This window comes from Homarus americanus, unplaced genomic scaffold (genome assembly GCF_018991925.1).
Source record: "Homarus americanus isolate GMGI-L3 unplaced genomic scaffold, GMGI_Hamer_2.0 scaffold59495, whole genome shotgun sequence".
Classification (NCBI taxonomy): Eukaryota; Metazoa; Arthropoda; class Malacostraca; order Decapoda; family Nephropidae; genus Homarus; species Homarus americanus.
Window position 1 is genome coordinate 5,100,183 of NW_024732415.1, and position 22,331 is coordinate 5,122,513.

Genomic DNA, 22,331 nt, shown 5'->3' on the forward strand with positions numbered 1-22,331 from the left:
ACTTAAGTTAACACACACACACACACACACACACACACACACACACACACACACACATCCAGGTATACAGTCTCTCATTCCCATGTATGAAGGAGACATAATATTTTACGACCCCCAGAGAATCATGGCTTGAATGGGGAAGCAGTAGACCCCCTTCCCCTCAATATCGTTTGAGTAAAGCCTGTAATCTCACTGTAATCATAATACATCACCTGTAATAACCAATGAGGTAGCTATGATAACTCAGATAGATTTCAATTCATGTGTAAGTTAAAGTACTGTCAGCAGAAGGCCATTACTGTACCTGTACTTTATACCTAAATCTGGACCTGTAGTTTACACCTAAATCTGGACCAAATCTGGACCTGTAGTTTACACCTAAATCTGGACCAAATCTGGACCTGTAGTTTACACCTAAATCTGGACCTAAATCTGGACCTGGAGTTTATACCTAAATTTATACCTATACAGTTCCTGATTCTATAATGGACACTACAGTGGTAATACAGCCAAAGGAGCATTTATACCACCAAAGACCTTTATACAACGTCTGAATTAAGTCGATATTAAGCCATTTCAACGTAGAGTCACTATTTATACTATGTAACCTTACGTAAAGTCTTCATCTGCATCATAATATGTAAAGTAATCTTGAACTACATTTTATATACATCTACGGTTAAATTATCAACTTTATAATAACAACACGTGGATATTATTATACCTGTAATTACTATCAATCACTCTATCTGTTTACTGATGTTATTTATGGAATCAAAGTGTTTGGTTAGGTTAGGTTAGGTTAGGTTTGGTCTTACATCACGCAACACACATGTACACAGACAGACAGACAGACAGACAGACTGACAGACAGACAGACAGACACAAGAGTAATCCCTCAGATAGAGTGGAAGGACATCATAACACACACCTCTCCCACCAGACAATAACACACACTCTCTATGTTACCTACACAGAGGGTGGATGACGGCATCAACAAGGTCCTGCCTCCGCCCAGCACCATCTACTGCCTCTCTAGTATGGATTAGCTCCTCTTTGATATGTATATTACCATGATATAGATCTGAAATACCGCAGACAGACAGACAGACAGACAGACGGGGGATATACGGTAGAACCAATTACCTTGAAGTGTTGGGACTCCCTTGATGGTGTTGTTGTATCCTCCCTCTCTCTCCCTTTCTCCCTTCCTTCATTCCTTCCTCTCCCTCCATTCCTCCTCCTTTCTTTCTTTTCCTCATCCCGTTCTTTCTCTTTTCCTCTATCCCTCCCATCTTCCCCTTCTACCCTTTTAGCTTCCCCTTCTCCTCCCTCCCTTCTTCCCCTTCTCCTCCCTCCCTTCTTCCCCTTCTCCTCCCTCCCTTCTTCCCTTCTCCCCCTTCCCTCGCCTAGCTGAGTGGCGGGAAGGCAGACACTTGGGTCACTAGAGACAACACAATCATCATGTTTTGAGATTGTGTTGCGTAATGAATTCTTTGTTTACTGTTGAGGGAGGTATTGTGTTTAGTCCTGTCTGTCTGTCTGTCTGTCTGTCTGTCTGTCCCCCAAAGTAAATCAAGGACAGGTGTGTATACTTTAGGATGATGTAGTAGTAGTAGTCATAATAGTACTAGTAATAAAATAAATAGCACTAATAGCTATTAACCATGAGTCACCTGTATAGACCTTGAACTGCTCTCTCGTCATAGTAGTAAGGTAACAGGTGATGACACAGTGAAACAGGATTATATTACGTTACGGAAACCTCTATCACACACACTGTCCATCAGCTCGCGTGACTAACATGGATTTACGATATATAGTCTCGCGTGACTCAACAGCTGATAACTGCTGGACGTGGCGTGAGTTTCATCATTGGTAGTTCGGTGTGTTGTGTTGGTGCTACTACGATGATGATGATGATGATGATGATGATGAGAAGGAGCAGGAGGAGGAGGAGATAAAGGAGAAGAAGGAGGAGAAGAAGAATACCAATATAATAATAGTATTTATAAAAATCAAAACATTATTTATTATTATTATTATTTTTATTTTTATTATTATTATCATTAAAATACATCCAATAAACAACTCCACATTCTCAACCTGATACGAGACCCCACATTTACTAATACAAGTGCCTCTGACACCCCAGTAACCCAGTTGTAGCAGGAAGTATGGTGAGTGGTAGTGTTCTGAGGGCAGATGGAAGGCGAGTTCTATTACGTCGAAGTCCTGAATGTTGTGGCGTCCAGGGTCAATATGAGTGAAGTCTTCTGCTCACTTATTGGCTGGTGTGGTGTGTTGGCACGATTAAGTGATTAGAAATAGAGTTGTTATTGATTTTTTGGGGGGAGGTTGGTGATTGATTGGTATTGAGTGGTGATTTAATGTGATTGGTGGATAAAGTTGATTCGAAGATGGTTGTATTTTTGGTTTATAAATATGTAAGTTATTGAGGTATATATGGCTTGTGTTTGTGTATTAATTCCTGATTATACTGACAATCAGGTTATTTTGATACAATTAGGTAACTGAGGGTAAAATTTATCCTAATTAATGATGTGTTGTCAGAAAATTTGTCTGATATCCTCTAGTGTGTAATCTGAAACGCATGTCTGATCAATCTGTTGTGGTGTTCTGACATGATTAGATTAGATTAGGTTAGGTTAGGTTAGATTTGTGTTATTTAAACTAGCCTAACATGAACGTAATCTAACCTAACCCAACCCTAACGTACCTCAAGTATAACCTAACTTAAATAAATTCACATCGTGTTAAAATTCGGGTTCGGGTCCAGCTCTGGAAAATAACCTCACCCGCTATAATACCCGAAGTCGAGTCTCAGACGAGTTTTATTATTATTTTCCTTCAAGATAACCGGAACCGAATAAAAATCCCGGTACTGTGGGCATCTTTTACAAGGCTAAAGTTAAATCAGTTTTGGAAGTTTGGTAAAGACCTGTAAGATAGTTTAGGAACGTGGCCACCCTCATCCCCACGCCCGAAACCTGGTCTAACCCATCCCCTAACTTAACCTAACTTAACCTAACTTGACTTAACTTAACCTAACTTAACCTAACTTAACTTAATCCAACTTTCCTTAACCAAACTTATTTTAATTAAACCTAACCTTGCCTAACGGAAACTAACCTAACCTAACTTAACCTAACCCTAATCTATCTTAACCTACTCCTTCACATAACCCAAATTAACCTAACCAAGCCAGCAGACCTAGTAAGGAATACCCGGTTAGGTTCCTGGCCTGAGATGGATGCTACTTAGGAAGGAGGTTCTGCAGAGGCATTTCTTTGTTGTCGTTTTCAAAGTCGCCTCCGATGCCTGACACGACTTTCCCCTAAACATCTTGCAGGAAGAGTTTGAAAAATTTCCCAGTTGAATTTTCTGTAATGTTATCCTGAAATCTTTGTATCTGTAGCTGTATCCTTACCTGTACTTGTGTATGTACCCTCACTAGTGGTTAGATTTGTAATTGTTTATCCACCTATATTTACTGTGTACCTGTACCTGTATTGTTGTTTCAATATTAACTAGACGTGATGTGTAATCCCAGATAAAATTTCATAGGCAGATTTGGCAACCCACGGGAATTTGACACCCCTAGGAATTTGACACCAGTAGGAATTTGATACCCCAGTACATATCACACGAGGAGGAGGGGGGGGGGAGGGGAAGAAGTCAAATAACCCCGTAAAATCAAAACTTCAATCATCAACAAAATCAGTGGTCAGAGAGAGTTCCATAAGAGTGTCATTTTACAAGGAACGATGATGCTACCCTGAGGCAGAGGAAGCGTGTGTTGCTGCCATAAACTAACCCAACTTAAACGAGAGAGCGCCACCGTGATCATATCTGAGAATAACATTAGTGCTTGGCTTATATACTCATGATTATTATATATATACATTCCTTCCTGGGGTTATATTTACACGTAACAGATACACATATATATTTTTTTGTTATTATCATTATTAACACCATTTACGTTCATTAGATTACATTTCATTGAGACGAGATATGACACAAAAGTGGATTATTTCGTTTTTAATTTCGTCTCCTTCATGATCTCTAAGATATGTGAGTCAGAAATGTGTTTATCTGTGGAACTTCAAGAGGAAAGGCCATTTTTTTTCTTTCCAGTCTCTCTCCTTGACGACAGTTTTCATCTTATACAAATATTTATGTTCTTTTCCTTTACTTTTCCATCTACTGTTCCTTCTATTCCATGTACCATAGCCCTCTTTTCCAGCAGCTATTTATGCCCCTATCCTGTTCTCATTACCTAATACTTCAATTATTTTACCCTCTCTTGCAATATCTATCTCTTATATATTACGTAATTTCCTCCCTCTCCCTTCCTTTCCACTACATAATCCTTCCTCTCCCTTCCATCACCACTGTACATTCCTTTCTCTCCTAACCACTCAGCCCTCCTCCACCCACCCACAACTTGTTCCACCCACAACTTCACAACTTGTTCTACCCACAATCCCCGTCTTCCTCCCCACTGCCACTTACCTCCCCAACCCTGCCCTCCCGACTCCCTACTTAGCATCAACAATCCCCCCTCTCCATTCCCCTCCCTCAATCCCTCCCTACCTTGACCTACCCTCCCTTTCCACCCCACTCTCTGCATAACATCAACGAAGGAATAAAGGCTTGTTTACCTAAGTTTACCGAAGTTTACTCAAGTTTACATAAGTTAGCGTAAACACAACACTTTCAAGGCAGAGGAAAAAAAATGGGAGGGATTTTTGGGTCAAGTTCGATTGAGGTAAAGCGAAGGAAACAAAAATATTGATATAAAATCTCTCACCTTCACCTGGCTCAGCTAATTACTTAGTGATTAGAGGATATATTATAATTTGTGGTACACCTTTTAATGTTTGTTATGGGGTGCAAGTTATAGTAGTTTGTATAATTAGATTACACGATTATAATATATATTTACACACACAAACATACGTATACACCACATCACATCACACCACACCACACCACACCACACCACACCACACCACATCACATCACACCACACCACACCACACCACACCACATCCACCCACACACACACGATAATGAGGAAAACAAAGACGTAATACCAACTAAGACAAACATTGGTTCAAGGGCCACTATTACCACATAAAAACTTCAACCTTCAAACTACAATTCCTGTCCACTCATAATTTAGCTGAAGTTTTATCCGTTTAGGGAACTTCAACCTCGAGCTTCCCCTAGTGGGTTGTCTTAGGCTATTCGAATATACTTTTGACATTTGACCTGAGTAAAACTGCTGACCTTTACGGTATTCTTTTGCGCGTTTTATGGTACCAAAAGTAGAGGTAATATTGGGGTGAGAGGGCGTGGAAGGAGTGGGTGGGCGTGGGGGCGTGGGGGGTGCGTGAGGGGTGAACAGATATCCACATCCCCCACCGCCGCCTCCATAATGCAATACCTTGTGATATATATGTATGTTTGTCTCTATACATGATCACCAAGCTATGAAAATACTACATTAGTCTTTGTTAGTATTTTAAAGCCACATTTTCTATGAACAACAACAAAATCATACATCAGGTCGCTTATAGTGTTTATATTTCCTCTTTCTACGCTTTTTGAACTAGTAAATTAAAGTAAGTTTATATTGTAGTGTGTTGTTTCCTCTCAGTGGAAATAGGAAACTCGTGATACAATAAATTGGTCTACCATCGTTATAGTCCATCACTGGGCCTCTCCCCTTCACCAACACCAGAGGGAAGGCCGCGTCACCCTCTCCCTCCCACCATCATTATGTCGAGGACCTATCTGAAGGAGGACTTACCTGGAAGGAGGGCTTAGAGGACCTTCCTGAAGGATTTCCTGCCTATAGGAGGACCTGCCTAAAGGAGGACATCCCTGAAGAAAGACTCACTTGAAGGAAACCTACCTTACGTGAAGGAGGGCCTACCTAAAGGGGACCTATTAGAAAGAGAACAAACTTAAAGATAGCCTAAAAACAAAGCATCTCAGGAGTACCTACAATGTGGCGGAGGACCTACCTGAAGGAGAGCGTGGTGAGGGGTCGCCAGGAACCGTGAGAGCCCCGGCGGGAGAGCGGGTTACCCCAGAAGTCGTGGCTCCAGACCGACCACCATGGCGTCGTGCCCACCACATCCCTGTTACCCAGCACGGCGCGGCTGTGGGAGGAGGGAGATGAGGCTGGATTAGTCTACTGCGGATGACGGATTAGTTGAATGGAGGGGAAGGAGAGTGATGGATTAAAGACCCTCTCCTCCCCCTTCTACTGTGTGTGTGTGTACAAGAATATAATATTAGGTCTCTCTCTCTCTCTCTCTCTCTCTCTCTTCCAGCATTAAGTGTTGCCCATCATAATTCAACTTAAGTGCGTGTGTGTGTGTGTGTGTGTGTGTGTGTGTGTGTGTGTGTGTGTGTGTGTGCGTGTGTGTGTGTGTGTGTCTTTAAGTGTGTTAAGTTCACCCTGTGTACTCAGTAAACACAAACAAACAAACAGTGAAGCTGTTATTGTTATTGTCTGTTTACGATGCTTCATCTGCCAGGGTTATCAAGCGGGGAATTTTACTTTGAAAACCCCCCCAGAGATTCAGGTATAAAACACAGGGAAAATAACTCCCATGTAGTAAGAGTATCATAAATGAACCTAAAGCCAACTTAACATATTCATGGAGAGGAACATTAAGTATTATCATCATTATGCTCCTTCATTTAGCCTTATTAGTAAACTCTCTCTTATTTGTGAGGAAAACACATATACCAGAGCAGAGACGAACATGAACACGGAACACATATACACGCTCTACAGCCTTCATACTCAGAGTTACAAAACTTGTTTTCACCTTAACTGGAGAGGAGAGAATCTGTCGTAACTTCCATTAATTAGAGATAAAAAGACTTACAGAAAAACGGCGTCAGAATAACTATATCGTAGTTAGATACGAGAGAACAACGCCGTACTGATGTAAAATTGGGGATAATAATAATAATAATAATAATAATAATAATAATAATAATAATAATAATAATAATAATAATAATAATAATAATAATAATAATAATAATAATAATAATAAACATGACAAAGGACACAGGCAGAGTTACTTGTCTCAGTCATTATCAAGGATCATTTACCTGGGAAACACAACAGCTAATTGGTTATTACCTTTCCTGACATGACTTCCAGTGTTATGTTGTCTGGTTGTACCCTGTTGTTGTTGTTGTTGTTGTTGTCGTTATTGTTGTTGTTGTTGATGTTGTTGTCGTCGTTATTGTTGTTGTTGTTGATGTTATTGTCGTCGTTGTTGTCGTTATTGTTGTTGTTGTTGTCGTCGTTGTTATTGTTGTTGTTGTTGTTGTTAATTGTAGCTGTTGCTGGTATTGTTGTTGTTATTATTAATTTATCAAATGAAGGACAGGAGAAGAGGAGGAGGAAGAGGACAGAGAGTAAAGATGGGAGGAGGAGGAGGAGGAGTAGAAAGAGGAGAGAGAGTAAAGGTGGGAGGAGGAGGAGGAGTAGGAAGAGGAGAGGGAGTAATGAAGGAGGAGGTAGAGGGAGAGGAAGAGGAGAGAGAGTAATGAAGGAAGAGGTGCAACTCAGGAGGAATAATTTGGAGAGGAAAGGAAAGAATGAAGGAGGGGGAAGATAAGAGTAAAAGGAAGAGGTGGAGAAGGAAATAAAAGAGGGAGGAGAGCAGAAGAAGAAAGTAAACGAGAGGGAAGAATGTAAGAGTAAAAGAAGAAGAAGAAGAAGAAGAAGATTACAATAGCTAAGAGGGAAATTAAAAGAAAGAAAAGGAACGAGGAGGAATAAAATAAAAAGCAAAACAAAGGGGAGGGAGGAAGAAAAGGGACAAAAATGAAGGAATATGAAAAAGGAGGAAGATAAAAGAGTAAAGCATAAAGAAGAACAGGAAAAGAGAGAGAAAAAGAGAGAGAGTAGGAACAGAATTAATATATATACAAAGAGTTAGAAAGAGTAACAGAGAATAAAAGACAGAGAAAGGGAAGAGTTTAAAGAAAGAAGAGTAGAGAAAGAGTAACTAAGAGTAGAGAAAGAGTTGGCAGTAACCCACCAGGACGTCCAACACCTCTTCCCACCACACATTAACCTACTCACTTTAAATGGATATTGCCATTATAGTAATTAACCATTTACCGGTAGGGGGTAAGATGGAGACTGAGGGAAGGAAGGAGGGAGGGAGGTAAGGAGGGAAGGAGGAGGGTTGGTAGTGGTGAGTAAGTGGGTGGGTGGGTAGGGTGGTGGTGAGTAAGTGGGTGGTGTGAGGGGTGGTGGTGAAGGAAGATGGTGGTGGTGAGGTGAGGTGAAGGAGTGGTGATGGTGGTGGTGAAGGAGTGGTGATGGTGGTGGTGAAGGAAGGGTGGTGGTGATGGTGGTGGTGAAGGAAGGGTGGTGGTGGTGGTGTGGTGGTGGTGGAGAGGGGTGGTGGTGAAGGAATGGTGGTGGTGAGATGGTGGTGGTGAAGGGGTGGTTGGTGGTGGTGGTGAAGGAGTGGTGATGGTGGTGGTAGAAGGAATGGTGGGTGGTGGTGATGGTGGTGGTGAAGGAAGGGTGGTGGTGATGGTGGTGGTGAAGGAAGGGTGGTGATGGTGGTGGTGAAGGAAGGTGGTGGTGATGGTGGTGGTGAAGGAAGGGTGGTGAGTGAGGTGAAGGAAGGGTGGTGGTGGTGAAGGAGTGGTGATGGTGGTGGTGAAGAAGAGAGTGGTGATGGTGGTGGTGAAGGAAGGGTGGTGGTGATGGTGGTGGTGAAGGAAGGGTGGTGGTGATGGTGGTGGTGAAGGAAGGGTGGTGGTGATGGTGGTGGTGTTGAAGGAAGGGTGGTGGTGATGGTGGTGGTGAAAGGAAGGAATTGGTGGTGATGGTGGTGGTGAAGGAAGGGTGGTGGTGATGGCGGTGAGTGAAGGAAGGGTGGTGGTGATGGTGGTGAAGGAAGAATTTGATGGTGATGGTGGTGGTGAAGGAAGGGTGGTGGTGATGGTGGTGGTGAAGGAAGGGTGGTGGTGATGGTGGTGGTGAGGGAAGGGTGGTGGTGATGGTGGTGGTGAAGGAAGGGTGGTGGTGATGGTGGTGGTGGAGAAGAAGATATAGAGAAAGAACTTAAGAATAACAGTTATGGAGAGAGGAGGAGGAGGAGGAGGAAGAGGAAGGGAAGAAAGAGGAGGAAGACCAAGGTATTTCATAAACAAGGCTCCCCTCCCCCCTGGCCTCCCTCACCATCCTCCATCACCACCATCACCTTCCCTCCTCTTCCCTCACCACCATCACCTTCCTTCCTCTTTCCCTCACCACCATCACCTTCCCTCCCTCTCTCCTCACCACCATCACCTTCCTCCCTCTCTCCCCTCACCACCATCACCTTCCCTCCCTCTATCTCACAATATCCAAACACCTCTCCCTTCCTTCATCCCTCCTCCTCTCTCCCCTCACTCCCTTTACCCCTCCCTCTCTTCTTTCCTCTCCATCCTTCCTCCCTCCCCTCTCCACGTCAATGCAATTACCTTTCTAACACCTCACCATCAACACCCTTCCTCCTTCTCTCCCCTCACCACCAAAACCCTCCCTTCAACACCTTACAAATACCACTCCCTCACTGCCTCCCCTCCAACATCATCCCTCCTTCCCTTCCCTCCCCTCTCACCTCCTTCCCTTTTTCCACCCTGCCGTCATCATTACCTGGCCCTTCAGGTAGTGGAGTGGAGTCCTCCCTCCCTCCCTCTCCTCCCTACCTCACCTCCCCTCCTCCCCTCCCCTCCCTCCCTCCCTCTCTCCCTCCCTCTCTCCTTCCCTCCTCCTCCCTCTCTCCCCTCCCCTCCCTCCCTCCTCCCTCCTCTCTCTCTCCTCCATCCTCTCACTGCCTTGTTAACTCATTCCTTACCTTCCTCACCTCCTCACTCATTACTCCTCACTCATTACTCTTCCCCTCCCTCATTCCTTCCCTCACCTTCTCCCTCATTACTTCATCTCATCTCCTCCCTCATGACTCATCTCACTTCCTCATTACCCCTCGTTTTTCATCAGTAACTTTTCTATCACCTTCCTCCCCCCCCTCTCTCCCTCTCTCACACGCACACGCACACACACACACACGCACAAACACACACACACACACACACACACACTCATTATTATCTAGCTATATTAATTAAAAAACAAACCCAATTAATATAAATATAACTAGATCCTTTAATCCATAGACTCGTTAATTAAAACATGACCCACCTTTACCTGTCACCAAATTACACATTTTATTTCATATTTTTCTAATATTAAAATTCACAACCAGGTGAAACTTTTTGTATTTTCTGTGACTTTTAATAACTTTTATATATTTTCGTTTAGATGTATAAAAGTTAATTGATTAGTAAAGAATAGGAATAAGGGCTTTTGATGATTGTGGAGATGTTAAATAAACGAATAAAAATAACAATACATTAAAATAAGTCAAATAAAATCCTTAAAAAAATAAACAAAAACACATCAGTAAAAAAATATCCAAACAAATCAACACAAAGACAAACCAATAAAAAACAAATAAAACACAAAATATAATGAACAAAGACACAACACCACATCAACAAATAAAAATCAAAACAAAAAACAATACCAAAACTAACCAGGTAAGTCGACACTAATGAGACAGAAACAGACAGTAATACCAGGTGTTGTCCTTCCCAGTGTCAGGAGCTACTTTAACGTCAAAAATTACTACCTTACGAAATTAAACTCCAACTTGACCCATGGCTTAGTTTTTAACCTGTCTGGGGTAAAATACTCGGAATTGGGATTATATGAGAGGATTTTATGTTTGGTATTTTGTGTGTAGTGATGATAGTGCTAGAGTTAAAATGATAAGGTAAATGGATAATGATGATGATGATGATGATGATGATGATGCGCAGATTACAGCTTTTTCTTTTGCTTCTCCCTCAATTCTTATTTCCTCCCTCCCTGATTCTCCCTCCTTTCTCACACACTTCCTCCCTTCCCGATGACCTCATTCCCTTCTCCCTCACCCTTTCCCTCTCTCTCACCTATAGATGAGAGGGAGGAGGTGGTGTTTACAGAGAGAGAGAGAGAGAGAGAGAGAGGACAAACATGGATCAATTCTTTGTTTACTGTCATTAATCATCAAGAGAGAGGCCTTCCACCCCCCACCGCCTTACAGATATAGCTATCGAGACTTTATTGTGACGTGGTCTGTCGCTTGCCCTTACACCCTGCCTCTTGCCCTTACACCCTGTTTCTTGCCCTTAAACCTTGCCCCTTGCCCTTACACCCTGCCTCTTGACCTAAACTCTGCTCCTTACCTAAACCATGTCTCTTGCCCTTACACCCTGTCTCTTACCTTATACCCTGCCTCTTGCCCTACATCCTACCTCTGCCTCTTGCCCTACACCCTGCCTCTTGCCCTACACCCTGCCTCTTGCCCTACACCCTGCCTCTTGCCCTTACACCCTGCCTCGTGCTCTATAAAGCAACCTTACACTCTTGTCTTTTACCCCATAGTTTTTACCTTACACCATTACATCTTGCCCTATACTCCTGTGTCTTGCCCTACACCCTATCTCTTGCCCTATATTTACCCTCCTCTCCTTCCTCTCACTTTCCCATTTTTTCTTTTCCCTTCTTCCCCCTTCCATCATCTTTTACTGTCACTCTTTCTCCCTCTATTCCATATTCCATCTTATTTAATCGTATTTTCTCTCCATTTCCTCCGTTATCATCGTAAAAAAAACAGACATGAGGTTTGATAACAGACTGACTGACTGACAGACAGACAGACAGACAAACAGACAGACAGACAAACAGACAGACGTCAAGACATCACTCCCGGGTCCTGACAGTGATCGCTATATACTTTTTTCCGTTGCTGGGGATATTTTTTTTTCCCATACTGTCAGTCAGAAATGGCCTAGTCATCACCTTTCCTACCGCCCAGTTTCTTGTTTCTCCAGTTTTCCGCCCAGTCTAATCCCCCCACCCACTCACCTACCCACCCACTCAGCTGTTTCTCCAATCAGTTGCCCGCCCACTCACCTATCTATCCACTCAGTTACACACTCATTCAACCATCCATCCAGCCACTTAACCGGCCACTAAACCATCCCATCTACCTTCCAAAACTTTCTCCCCGCCCACCCCATCCACCAACCCACCCACCCACAACTGCACTATAGCATACATAAGCACAGGGTCTACAGGTAACTACAGGTAATTACAGGTATTTTTGTTGAAGAAACCATATGTATGTCTTTCCTGATTAATTGACTGACTGACTGACTGACCTACTGAGAGAGAATTTTTTTTCCTCCACTCCCTCTCACGGCGCTGCCAGGCGTATGATAAGACCGAGACTAAATAGAGTTTTGGTCGACTCTATTTACGTGATCTTGTTAGTGTTGTTGTTCAATGCTCTCTCTCTCTCCTAAGTTCAAGTTATCCCTCCTAACCTCCTTTCCCCACCTCCTACCCTCCTTCCTCACGGTCCTACTCTTCCTTCCCTCCTCCTTCACGCTTCTCCTCCTCCCCCTTTCCTCCTCGCCTTCTTTCACACACTCACCACTCTTATTGACTTGTATCTATTCTATCCTATACAATAACCAGGGGGTCACACACACACACACACACACACACACACACACACACACACACACACACACACACACACACACACACATACAAGCAAGCACACACGCACACATACACATTCAACCAGGGCGAGTGTGGATACGTGTTGAAGAATAAACCTCAGAATATTCAGAGTAAATCTTTTAAAACTGTCAACTTCTTTCCATCTGGTGTGGGAAATGCAATACCTAGCCTGAGGGCGTGAAGGTGGGTGGGTGGGTGGGTGGGTGGGTGGGCGTGGGTTAATGTGTGTGTGTGTGTGTGTGTGTGTGTGTGTTTGTGTGTGCAGGGGTCGTATGTATATAATGCAGGTGTGGCCGCCGGGGTGGTAGTGATGTGTTATTGTTAGTAGTTCAGTTATGTTATTACCAAGGCTTCCTCTACACACACACACACACACACACACACACACACACACACACACACACACACACACACACACATCATATCCTAAACAAACAGAATAGGCCAGAATAAACTTACATACACTCATTGCCTTCACGTCTGGAAATAAATCAATATTTATAGCCGTCCAAATGACAAGTGAATGTTTATTTTATTCGTATGAACCTGAGCGATGGTTTTTGCGTCCTGGGTCCGATTTCTAAGAGTTTCGTTCTATTTATTCGCTCTAAATGAAGACGAGAGAAAGTGCTTTGTCATGGTATAGTTATAGTTTAATTTCAACGCCATATTGGTCCGCCATCTTAATTTTTTTAGGGTAATATTGTGCTAGTTTGAATAAATATGTTCTTAAATTTACGACTATTGATTAAATTTAACTCACGAATTTTTGTGAATCCATCCTTGTATCCTAGTTTTATGTGGGTAATTTCGTTACGCTCTCACATTACGAGTTAAAGGGAATTTAACTTACTGATATTTGAGAATTCACCCCAATTTCACAGTTTTAGAGAGTCAGTTAGAGCCAGTTCGACACGCACACTTCACCAGTTAAAAAGAGCGGAAAAAAGTATAAACGCAGGAACCTTTGAGTCTCAGGTGTACAAAGTGTGAAGGAGGTCGAGGAGGTGACGCCCTCTATTGTCAGCTTGTTGTGGCGCTGTTTTTATCACGTATATATTCTCTTTGTGGTATTGTGGTGGAGGATTATGGCCTTTTCCAGCGTTAAAGGTGAGGTACTATGCTAACTACGTCTCACCCCCCGAGTAATGTGTTGCTGAGTAATGTGGTGAGCGGTGAGGTACTATGCTAACTACGTCTCACCCTCTAAGTAATGTGGTGAGCGGTGAGGTACTATGCTAACTACGTCTCACCCTCTGAGTAATGTGGTGAGCGGTGAGGTACTATGCTAACTACGTCTCACCCCTCGATGAGTGATGTGGTGAGCGGTGAGGTACTATGCTAACTACGTCTCACCCCTCGATGAGTGATGTGGTGAGCGGTGAGGTACTATGCTAACTACGTCTCACCATCTGAGTAATGTGGTGAGCGGTGAGGGTTTAGTTATTACCGTGAGGGGAAGAGAAGTATGGATATATATATACACACGGACATACATGACATACATACGTACATCTGTAGATAACATATAATCAACACCTCACCCCACCAGGATTCGAACCCACGATCTTATTACTGTGACCGGGGGAACGTTACCTCTGGGCCTATATAAACACATCCTAGTGACCTATATCATTGTATACTCCATCTCCCTCCACCTACAACTCACTCATACAGCACACCCATACAGACATACACACATACTCCTACTTCCCTAACTACACCTAGCACGTATACACAATCCTCCACAAGACACAGTTCACACACACTTACCCACATGTCATTCAGGTCCTATAGGCCATCCCAGCACACACACAAACATACACACACCTACACACCCACACAAAACCCCCGAGGGTCACCCCACCTGTTTGTTTACCTTCGCCCTCGTCATCTCCGGCTTAATTACCTCGTTAGGCTGTTTGATTGAAGCCATCTAGGGCGACTGGGGGAGGTAGTTAATGACTTGTTTGGTGGGTAAGTCCCGGGTTGAGTTCAACTAGAAACTTACCTCCGGGCTGTGGGCGTCTCTCTGTGTTTTGTTTTGTTTCTCTTTCGTGGGAGGAGTAGGAAGCTAGAGAGAGGGGGGGAGGAGTAGGAAGGGAGAGGGAGGGGAGGAGGAGAGGGAAGAGAGGGGGGAGGAGGAGGAAGGGTTTAAAATCCTGCTCTGTTGTGTTGGAGATGGAGGAGGTGGAGGGCGTAGAGGAGGAGGTGTAAGAGGAGGATGAAATAGGAGGAGTAGGAGGAAGAGGAGGAAGTAAGATGAAGAGGAGAAAAATTAAGAGGAAAAGGAACGAGAGAGATATGCAGTAGAAGAGGCGAAGGGTGAGCGGAGGAAGAGAGGAAGAGAGGAAAGGAGAAAAGGGGGAGAGAGGAAGAATAGGAGAGAGAGAAGGGAAGGGGAGAAGGAGGAAGAAAGGAGGGAGAAAGGGGGGGGGAGAAAGAGAGAGAGGGAGAAGGTACAAAGTCATTTTTGGCCAAAGTGGAAAGTTAATTAAAATATATTTTTCAAAACTTTCGAGAGAGAAAAAAATACTAAAATTCAATACTTTTCCTCATAATAAAAAAAAATTCTCAGCGACAAGTCAAGATATATATATATATAAGAATATTTTGACTTAAATTTACATAAAGTTACGAAAAAATAGAATTTCAAAGATTTATTCCCCAAATATTGCGGCCGAAAAATTTGGACTCGAAACCGCTTTGTAAATTGCCTGAACGACCGTACATAACAGTAGTATTTCAGTGACGATTTTGACATATGGTGATGGTGGTGGTAATGGTAGAGGGGGTGGGTATGGTGGTGATGGCGATGATGATGTTGGTAGGGGGTGTGGGTATGGTGAAGGGGGTGATGATGATGGTGGTAGGGGGTGTGGGTATGATGTTGGTAGGGGGTGAAGTATGGTTAATGATGGTGGGTGTACGGTGATGGTGATGGTAGGGGTATGGTGATGATTGTGTGGTGTATGATAATGGTAGAGCGGGTGTGGATATGGTGATGGTGGTATGGTAATGCTAATGAGGATGGGGGTTGGGGGATATGGTAATGGTATGGTAATAGAGATGAAGTTTTGAATTATGGTAATGGTGCTGTAGTTTTGGTGAGGGTGTATGGAGACTGAAAAACAACACTTACATCTCTCTCTCTCTCTTTGTCTCACACACACACACACACACAGACACACACACACACACACACACCTTACTTGATATCAAATAATACCACATTACACCTTCACGTAATAAAAGGCGTGTACATGTGTGTATGTGTGTGTATAAAGGGAGGGAGGAGGGTAAGAGGGAGGAGAGGAGAGAGGGAGGGAGGAGGGAGGGAGGGAGGGAGGGAGGGAGGGAGGGAGAAAGACGGCCATTGAACGCCTCTTGTCTGATGAAAGCTGGAGTCACTTTCACACCACAATGGGCTCTCGTGTCTGTGTCTGTGTCTGTGTGTCTTAGAGGATAATTGAACTATAACTCTTCAAGGAGGTGTATAGCCGGGTCGCTATTTGGTTTCGAGTCTTATGACCAGTGTGTTAATGGGGACTGTATTGTTATAAGCCTTGCAATGAGGTTACGAGGGGTGACTGGTGTTTGGGGTGGGTGTATTATGGTGTGTACCTGGCCTAGTAGTGGGTGTATTATGGTGTGTACCTGGCCTAGTGGTGGGTGTATTATGGTGTGTACCTGGCCTAGTGGTGGGTGTATTATGGTGTGTACCTGGCCTAGTGGTGGTGTATTATGTGTACCTGGCCTAGTGGTGTGTACCTGGCCTAGTGCGGTGGTATGGTGTGTACCAGTGGTGGGGTGTATTATGGTGTGTACCTAGTGGTGGTATTGGTGTGTACTCTAGTGGTGGGTGTATTATGGTGTGCACCTGCCTAGTGGTGGGTGTATTATGGTGTGTACTGGCCTAGTGGTGGGTGTATTATGGTGTGTACCTGGCCTAGTGGTGGGGTGTATTATGGTGTACCTGGCCTAGTGATGGGTGTATTATGGTGTGTACCTGGCTCAGTGGTGGGTGTATTATGGTGTGTACCTGGCCTAGTGGTGGGTGTATTATGGTGTGTACCTGGCCTAGTGGTGGGTGTATTATGGCGTGTACCTGGCCTAGTGGTGGGTGTATTGTGGTGTGTACCTGGCCTAGTGGTGGGTGTATTATGGTGTGTACCTGGCCTAGTGGTGGGTGTATTATGGTGTGTACCTGGCCTAGTGGTTGGTGTATTATGGTGTGTACCTGGCCTAGTGGTGGGTGTATTATGGTGTGTACTGTACCCTGAAGTTGTCGAGGACTGAACGATCATGCAAATACAGATACTCATAAACACTTAACTTCACTTACAATCATCTAATGGTATAGCCCTCAATTGCCACTTATATTAGAGACACAACATTACTTAACTACACCTCTTAGTAATATAAGTAAACAACCAATTACCACTTAAGTGAGCACTCAACTTTAAATCTTGTTATGTAATGTACAGTCCCCTTCACTAGTGCGTTTACAGGGGCTCGTCATATAAACATTCCACAAAGCATTACATTGAGATATTTGTTTTAATATTGTTTTACTTTCATTCCATGGTATGTTTACAATTGCGAGTTTCCTTCTGTCGAATGTAAACAAACACAGCACTGCCACACTGCACTAAACCTGACGACGAGCCTCTGTAAACGCACTAGTGAAGGGGACTGTATTTCAACTCAGAAAACGAGATCTTCTCATGAGGGAAGACTTAAACAGAATAAAAATCACTGTAGGAATAAGAAAAAAAAGTAATTTGTATCATCATTACAGTTAATAAGCGGCAGGAAGTGTGAGTTAAAGGTCAGGAGAGAGTCAATGTGGGTGAACAATAGACTCAAGATGGTTTAACTCCCTGATGAAGGACCCACTCTCACCATTGTCTAGCTCTGGTAACGTAACGACTCGCTATCACCGATCACAAACTCTATTAAGGAATTTCGCTGGGAATTTCACATCTAGATTGAACTTACAGGTAAAACTGAGGGAAGTTCACACCTATATATTGAACTTACAGGTAAAACAGAGGGAAGTTCACATCTAGATTGAACTTACAGGTAAAACTGAGGGAAGTTCACACCTATATATTGAACTTACAGGTAAAACAGAGGGAAGTTCACATCTAGATTGAACTTACAGGTAAAACAGAGGGAAGTTCACACCTATAGATTGAAATTACAGGTAAAACAGAGGGAAGTTCACACCTATATATTGAACTTACAGGTAAAACAGAGGGAAGTTCATATGTACATTGAACTCACACGTAAAACAGAGGGAAGTTCACATCTAGATTGAACTTACACGTAAAACAGAGGGAAGTTCACATCTAGATTGAACTTACACGTAAAACAGAGGGAAGTTCACATGTACATTGAACTCACACGTAAAACAGAGGGAAGTTCACATCTAGATTGAACTTACACGTAAAACAGAGGGAAGTTCACATCTACATTGAACTTACACGTAAAACAGAGGGAAGTTCACATCTACATTGAACTTACAGGTAAAACAGAGGGAAGTTCACATCTACATTGAGCTTACAGGTAAAACGGAGGGAAGTTCACATCTAGATTGAACTTACAGGTAAAACAGAGGGAAGTTCACATCTACATTGAACTTACACGTAAAACGGAGGGAAGTTCACATCTAGATTGAACTTACACGTAAAACAGAGGGAAGTTCACATCTACATTGAACTTACAGGTAAAACAGAGGGAAGTTCACATCTACATTGAACTTACAGGTAAAACAGAGGGAAGTTCACATCTACATTGAACTTACAGGTAAACGGAGGAAGTTCACATCTAGATTGAACTTACAGGTAAACAGAGGAAGTTCACATCTAGATTGAACTTACAGGTAAACAGAGGGAAGTTCACATCTAGATGGAACTTACAGGTAAAACAGAGGGAAGTTCACATCTACATTGAACTTACAGGTAAAACAGGAGGAAGTTCACATCTACATTGAACTTACAGGTAAAACAGGTACAGTGATTCCTAATGTAAAGGTGAGGACTTAGGTTAAAGACGTAACTAACAGCTAATTAATCTAGTTATATACACAGAGTTATAGAATAAGTCTGTTTAATTTTCATCTTCAAACGTATCTCTGTCTGTCTGTCTGTCTGTCTCTGTCAATTAGTGATTTTTACCTAATTATATACAGGTCGTGTTCTGGCAGAGGTCAAAGATCAGCACGTGAAGGCAGGGAAGGTCATGGTGGAGGGGGGGAAGGAAGGAAGGTGGGTGAGGGGGGAAGGGAAGGTGTGGGGTGAGTGGGGGTTAGGGATGGCAGAGGGAAATGAGGGGGAAGTTGTGGTGAATGAGAGGGGAGGAAGAATAGGTTGGGATGAGAGGGGTAGGGAAGGTGGGTGGGATAACGGGTAGAGTGGGGTAGAGTCCATTACAGAGAGGGATAGAGGCACAGACGAAGATAAAGTTACAAATACATAAGCAAGTTGAAGTACAGGTGTAGATACAAGTACAGGTGTAGATACAAGTACAGGTGTAGATACAAGTACAGGTGTAGATACAAGTACAGGTGTAGATACAAGTACAGGTGTAGATACAAGTACAGGTGTGAACAAGGACAGGTGTAGATACACAGGTGTAGATAAAGCACAGGTGTAGATACAAGTACAGGTGTAGATACAAGTACAGGTGTAGATACAAGTACAGGTGTAGATACAAGTACAGGTGTAGATACAAGTACAGGTGTAGATACAAGTACAGGTAGATACAAGTACAGGTAGATATGACACAGGTGTAGATACAAGTACAGGTGTAGATACAAGGACAGGTGTAGATAAGTGCGGTAGATACATACAGGTGTAGATACATGACAGGTGTAGATACAAGTACAGGTGTAGATATACAAGTACAGGTAGATACAAGTACAGGTGTAGATACAAGTACAGGTAGATACAAGTACAGAGATATAACACAGGTGTAGATACAAGGACAGGTGTAGATACAAGTACAGGTGTAGATATAAATATACAGGTGTAGATACAAGGACAGGTGTAGATACAAGCAGGTGTAGATAGGTACAGGTGTAGATACAAGACAGGTGTAGATACAAGTACAGGTGTAGATACAAGTAGATACAAGTACAGGTGTAGATGCAAGTGTAGATACAAGTACAGGTGTAGATACAAGTACAGGTGTAGAAGACAGGTAGATACAAGTACAGGTGTATACAAGTACAGGTGTAGATACAAGTACAGGTAAGATACAAGTACAGGTAGATAAGCACAGGTGTAGATACAAATACAGGTAGATATGCAGGTGTAGATACAAGTACAGGTGTAGATACAAGTACAGGTGTAGATATACAGGTGTGTAGATACAAGTACAGGTAGATACAAGTACAGGTGTAGATACAAGTACAGGTGTAGATACAAGTACAGGTGTAGATACAAGTACAGGTGTAGATACAAGTACAGGTGTAGATACAAGTACAGGTGTAGATACAAGCACAGGTGATACATGACAGGTGTAGATATATGACAGGTGTAGATATAAGGACAGGTGTAGATATACAGGTGTAGATATGTACAGGTGTAGATACGGACAGGTGTAGATATGGGACAGATGTAGATACAAATACAGGTGTAGATACAAGTACAGGTGTAGATACAAGTACAGGTGTAGATACAAGGACAGGTGTAGATACAAAGACAGGTGTAGATACAAGTACAGGTGTAGATACAAGGACAGATGTAGATACAAGTACAGGTGTAGATACAAGGACAGGTGTAGATACAAAGACAGGTGTAGATACAAAGACAGGTGTAGATACAAGGACAGGTGTAGATACAAGTACAGGTGTAGATACAAGTACAGGTGTAGATACAAGGACAGATGTAGATACAAGTACAGGTGTAGATACAAGTACAGGTGTAGATACAAGTACAGGTGTAGATACAAGGACAGGTGTAGATACAAAGACAGGTGTAGATACAAGTACAGGTGTAGATACAAGGACAGATGTAGATACAAGTACAGGTGTAGATACAAGGACAGGTGTAGATACAAAGACAGGTGTAGATACAAAGACAGGTGTAGATACAAGGACAGGTGTAGATACAAGTACAGGTGTAGATACAAGTACAGGTGTAGATACAAGTACAGGTGTAGATACAAGTACAGGTGTAGATACAAGTACAGGTGTAGATACAAGTACAGGTGTAGATACAAGTACAGGTGTAGATACAAGTACAGGTGTAGATACAAGTACAGGTGTAGATACAAGTACAGGTGTAGATACAAGGACAGGTGTAGATACAAGGACAGGTGTAGATACAAGTACAGGTGTAGATACAAGTACAGGTGTAGATACAAGTACAGGTGTAGATACAAGGACAGATGTAGATACAAGTACAGGTGTAGATACAAGTACAGGTGTAGATACAAGTACAGGTATAGATACAAGTACAGGTGTAGATACAAGTACAGGTGTAGATACAAGGACAGGTGTAGATACAAGTACAGGTGTAGATACAAGTACAGGTGTAGATACAAGGACAGATGTAGATACAAATACAGGTGTAGATACAAGTACAGGTGTAGATACAAGTACAGGTGTAGATACAAGGACAGGTGTAGATACAAAGACAGGTGTAGATACAAGTACAGGTGTAGATACAAGGACAGATGTAGATACAAGTACAGGTGTAGATACAAGGACAGGTGTAGATACAAAGACAGGTGTAGATACAAAGACAGGTGTAGATACAAGGACAGGTGTAGATACAAGTACAGGTGTAGATACAAGTACAGGTGTAGATACAAGGACAGATGTAGATACAAGTACAGGTGTAGATACAAGTACAGGTGTAGATACAAGTACAGGTGTAGATACAAGGACAGGTGTAGATACAAAGACAGGTGTAGATACAAGTACAGGTGTAGATACAAGGACAGATGTAGATACAAGTACAGGTGTAGATACAAGGACAGGTGTAGATACAAAGACAGGTGTAGATACAAAGACAGGTGTAGATACAAGGACAGGTGTAGATACAAGTACAGGTGTAGATACAAGTACAGGTGTAGATACAAGCACAGGTGTAGATACAAGTACAGATGTAGACAAGGACAGGTGTAGATACAAGTACAGGTGATACAAGGACAGGTGTAGATACAAGTACAGGTGTAGATAAGGACAGGTGTAGATACAAGTACAGGTGTAGATACAAGTACAGGTGTAGACACAAGTACAGGTGTAGATACAAGTACAGGTGTAGATACAAGTACAGATGTAGATACAAGTACAGGTGTAGATACAAGTACAGGTGTAGATACAAGGACAGGTGTAGATACAAGGACAGGTATAGATACAAGTACAGGTGTAGATACAAGTACAGGTGTAGATACAAGTACAGGTGTAGATACAAGTACAGGTGTAGATACAAGTACAGGTGTAGATACAAGTACAGGTGTAGATACAAGGACAGGTACAGAAACAAATATACAGTACAGGTAAAAGCAGGGGATTCTCTTCTGATAATAACGCTCTCTCTCGTGTCCTTTCAGATACCTTACGTGATATTCCAGGTAATATTTTGCCTAAAAACACAAATCGGAATAAAAA

General features: G+C 42.7%; 1 protein-coding gene across 1 annotated transcript in view; it reads right to left on the reverse strand.

Annotated features, from left to right (window-relative positions):
• LOC121868508 (protein O-mannosyl-transferase TMTC2-like) overlaps window positions 1-22,331 on the reverse strand; it is a 174,896-nt gene that overhangs the window by 94,583 nt on the left and 57,982 nt on the right. Inside the window, 1 exon segment of the mRNA XM_042369174.1 lies at window positions 6,060-6,197. Within this exon segment, the coding sequence (XP_042225108.1) occupies window positions 6,060-6,197 (138 nt within the window).